General features: G+C 35.5%; 1 protein-coding gene across 1 annotated transcript in view; it reads left to right on the top strand.

The window, feature by feature from the left end:
- The first annotated feature begins 1,141 nt into the window (after positions 1-1,141).
- The window catches only part of lyst (lysosomal trafficking regulator), a 96,223-nt gene continuing 92,947 nt past the window's right edge, over positions 1,142-4,417 (top strand). The window contains exons 1-2 of the mRNA XM_015379570.1: positions 1,142-1,272; positions 3,243-3,474. Of these exons, the coding sequence (XP_015235056.1) occupies positions 3,394-3,474 (81 nt within the window). The 5' untranslated portion in view covers positions 1,142-1,272; positions 3,243-3,393. The remainder of the gene's footprint in view (positions 1,273-3,242; positions 3,475-4,417) is intronic.

Consider the following 4,417-nt stretch of genomic DNA (forward strand, 5'->3'; position numbering starts at 1 on the left):
CTTCTCTGCTGCGGTGGAACCTTCTCTGCTGCGGAACTTTCTCTGCACTGGTGGATCTTTCTCTGCTGTGGTGGAACCTTCTCTGCTGCTGAACCTTCTCTGCACTGGTGGAACCGTCTCTGTTGTGGTGGAACCTTCTCTGCATTATAATCTTATTTATATTATTTACATACACTGAGGAGCAGAGCCTCTTACTATATATAAGATATGGGGTTGAATGAGTAGTGGTTTTGGGATTTGTTCCTGCAGCAGGACGTGTTCTTACCTGCACCTTATCCACCATGTGTTTACCTTTTTTTCTATAACAAAATGGCTTTAAATAGGCACATAGTTATTTTTCAAATAACTGAATGTTCCTTAATTTTCTCCCATGACTGTCACATATCTTTTAAACAATAACATGAAAAACAAAGAACTATACTGGGCATGGTCACCACTGTAGAAAATTGTTGTTTTAGCTCGCGCTTGGTGGCCACAAAGGGAGGCTGCGGTTTTCCACATCCCCATGGAGAACTGCTTTGGCTCACCTCAGCTGAGGCTGCACTCAAACAGTATCTTTATCCTGCAATATGCACTGGTTAAGGTATATACATGTTTGGCAGTTGAACATCTAAATCATAGAGATCCTGAAAGTTTGTTTTCATTATTATTATTATAGGTATTTTAAACATTACAAAAATATTAAACTATTTTAATCTGACATGTTATCCAGAAACGTCAAAGTTTGAGGTGTTATTTATACATAAGTCTGCCAAACGTACATAACGCCAAATCTACGCGAATTATTTTTTACATAAGTTCCTTAAACGCACCACTGATGTGTATGCCGACATTGATTATAGGGTTTGTGCGCTGACCAATAGGAAGCGGGAACAGAGCTCCGTCACGAGAAAGGATTAGTATTAATAAAGCTGTTCCCTTAGACTAGTCTGCAAGGGAAATAGTCTAATTTCTTTAAGAATCCAGAATTAAAGAACCATAACGACAATTTGACACATTCAGAAGAACACGTAGAACAAAACCCTTAAAATAAAATCATAAGCCCTTGTAGGTATAAAACATCATAAGCATAAAAATACTTACATAATAAGGAAAACCATTCTATAGGCTCGTGCTTTCGTGAACACCTCCTTCAACTATTGAACTCCAGTTTTTTAGCGGGCGGAGACAGAGGGAGCTGCCTTGCAGCCAACGCTGAGGGTAAAATCACCCAGAGGCTGCTTAGTGCTGAACGAAGTCTAGCTGCTTTCTAGCTGCCTTTCACTCACCAAGGTACGTTTAAAAGTCTACACTTTCAATTTAAATGTTCTTAATATAATATCTGTGTCAACTTAGCAGCAGTGCATAATTATTTTCTCATGGGGTTCTGTAGGATATGTTCATTTCTCTTTTATACAGTTCTGACAGTTGACAAACAGCCTATGCGATACAACAACCGAGCAGTGAATTATTTGGCGTTTAAATGTTTACAAAAGAGCTGAAAAGAGCTGTGAAGTGAAATTTAGGGACTGAATTCGGGAATTGTTTAGTCGGTACTACAAGTACTACTGATGCAGAAAGATATAGAGCTAAAGTCGTTATAGTTATCCAGCATAGCCTTTGTCTATCACTGTTAAGTTAGCCTCAACATTAAACCAACGGAAGTTAGGGGATTTCAAAGTAAAATAAATTAAATGGCGAAAATTAATATAAAATTTAATATGAAAAGTAGAACAAAAATATTCTAATAGCTGGTTGAATTAAAATGAAATACCTTACTGTAACGTTATTATAACATAATAAAAATAATTTAAGATATTGAATGGCAACTAAATATGATTATAAATTATCATAATACACATACTATTAAAACTTCAGAGCAATATTTTAATCCTCAAAACTTGAGATACATGGAAATAAAATGTTTACATGTTTTATTACACTGGAGCCTGCATTATTATATCGTGGAACCACTTTTATAATATTGTAAATATTATAACACTATAATATTGTATATATTGTTTGTTACAGTTAAACCACAATTTCAATCAACAACATACATATGGAGGACCAGTCCTGCCATAATTAAAAATAAATACAGAAATAAATAAATGCTCCAAAAATAGATAAATATACAATTAATTGGCCACCAAAAAATACAATTAACAAATAAATGCTAAATGTCTCAGCTCACCCACAGCTTCATGGTAGGTAGCCATGTTTGTTGTGACTGTGGCCGGTGGCTGCTAACCAACCAATGGGCAGAAGTTGACCCCTAAAGACACAGCCTCCCTCATTTGCATAATGAGACAGAAATGCATACAGAAATGTAAATACGATAGGCAAAAATAAAAATAGCATGGAAGAAATAAAGAGGGTAAAAAAATACTAAGGAAAAAAAAGCCAGACAAAAATATTATAACATGCACATAAATAAATACTCAAAGAAATAAGTAATACATTTATGTTGAAGAATATACTGGATAATAAATAAATAAGGTTATTATTACAAAGGCAACTAAACAAAGCAGCTAATTAAAAGCTGTATATATATATATATAAATATATATTTATGTCTCACTGTGTAATTTAATTTCTACCTACATTTATTTGTTTGTTGTATTTTTGGGGGGCAATTAATTGTATGCTTATTTATTTTTTTGGAGCATTTATTTCTTTCTGCATTTATTTTTAAATATGGCAGCACTGGTCCTCCATACATCTAATGTCAGATCATTATAATCAAAGTTACTATCATTAGGGGGCAACAGTTATAAAAACTTATCTGTTTTAATAATATATCCATTTTTCATTCATTGCTGTTCATTTCTAGTATGTGTATCATTGAGTTATATAATGTAAATATAACCTAAATAATGTGCGTTACTTTTCTCTTAAAACAGTATTAGTTGACCAATAATTCAGTTATTTTTAGTTGGCCATTAAAGCCTTTGCCAGGCTTGTGTGTTCACGAGATGCTTTTATTGTGAAGGAAAGTCCTTAGCGGAAATGGTTTCTTTTTTAAATCTGTCTACCTTTACGCTAGTTCTGTCAAGTGTCTTTTTAGCTAGCTGCGAGCTCGTTTTGTTTTGGTTGTGCTACAGGATTGTTAGACCGATGTTTTCAGTCTCTAAAGCGCACCGTGATTAACTATTAGTTTATCTGAAACCGGCTTTATAAGACTCAGTAGCTGTAACGACTAATGTGTTATTATTATTGTTATATTTTTTGTTTAATATCCCATAACATGTATCTCCATCCAGGACTTTTTAAAACGGGCTAAACGGCGCAGTGAGGAATGAATTTGCAATGAAAGACTCGGGAGAACCTCTGGGGCTTTTTCCGGGGCGCTTCCAGCCTCCTGGGGGATAAAAAGGATCGCTGTGAATCCCTGACTTCCCTGGAGGAGCAGTCATGGCCCATCTGCAGCACACCGACCTGTCATATGCGTGGGAAAAGTACATGGACTGCAGGCTGCAGGGAGCTGATCTGCAGGTAAGGATGTGCAGCACTACAGGATGCATGCTCAGCATTCTCACCCATACCAATGAAACGCTGCAAAGCAGTGATTCTGATCAAAAGCATTAAAGAGTTCATCTCATTTTCAATTGGATCGATAGAAACTATTGTTTATTTCATTATGTTCAACTTGTCAAATATTCCCTTTGATTTTTCAAGTCATATTAAGTCTGAACTGGAAACAGGAGACATTCCTGCTGTCTGCCTGAGTTTCTTCCACAGTGTGTTTTTGTTCTTAGGTGGATGTTTGAAATGTCTCAAAGTGTGGCTAAAAAAGAGGCTGTGTTTCTCATTTATCATTCATCCCTGCTGCAACCAGACTCTACCATGCAACACTACAACGGCAATAACTTCTGCAATGTATAATGTGCAATATACCATCTGATATCCTCTGCAATAACTGTCTCTCTATATTTGACACCCAGTTCAATAACTTTATATTTAAATATCCATCTATAAATACCCATGTAAACACCCCGTGCGATAACTCTCTCTCTCTCTCTCCATCTATATATATATATATATATATATATATATATATATATATATCTATCCATGTAAACACCCAGTGCAATAACTTTATATAGTTATTGCACAGGGATGGTTTGATTTTTGTCTGGGGATTTTTGTCCGGCGCGAATCAGACACATTTTTTTCGACTTGGCAGGCTAAAAAACAACAACAAGGCTATTTTACCCTCCACCCAGATAACCCTAGATTAAAAATTATTTGTCAGGGATTAGGAAAGTTAGCATAATTTTATGCCATGCGCACAGTGTAAATATCGCTATCATATGGCCGTCTTCTGTACAGTGATGCAGGCCATACGCTAAAAAATTTTCATTGATTTTTTTCTGTTAAACATTGCAGAGGTGCATTTAAATGTTATAGACAGAGATGGCAAAAGTACTCACTTTTC

The sequence above is a fragment of the Cyprinodon variegatus genome, unplaced genomic scaffold (assembly GCF_000732505.1).
Source record: "Cyprinodon variegatus isolate N-32 unplaced genomic scaffold, C_variegatus-1.0 Scaffold195, whole genome shotgun sequence".
Taxonomy (NCBI): domain Eukaryota; kingdom Metazoa; phylum Chordata; class Actinopteri; order Cyprinodontiformes; family Cyprinodontidae; genus Cyprinodon; species Cyprinodon variegatus.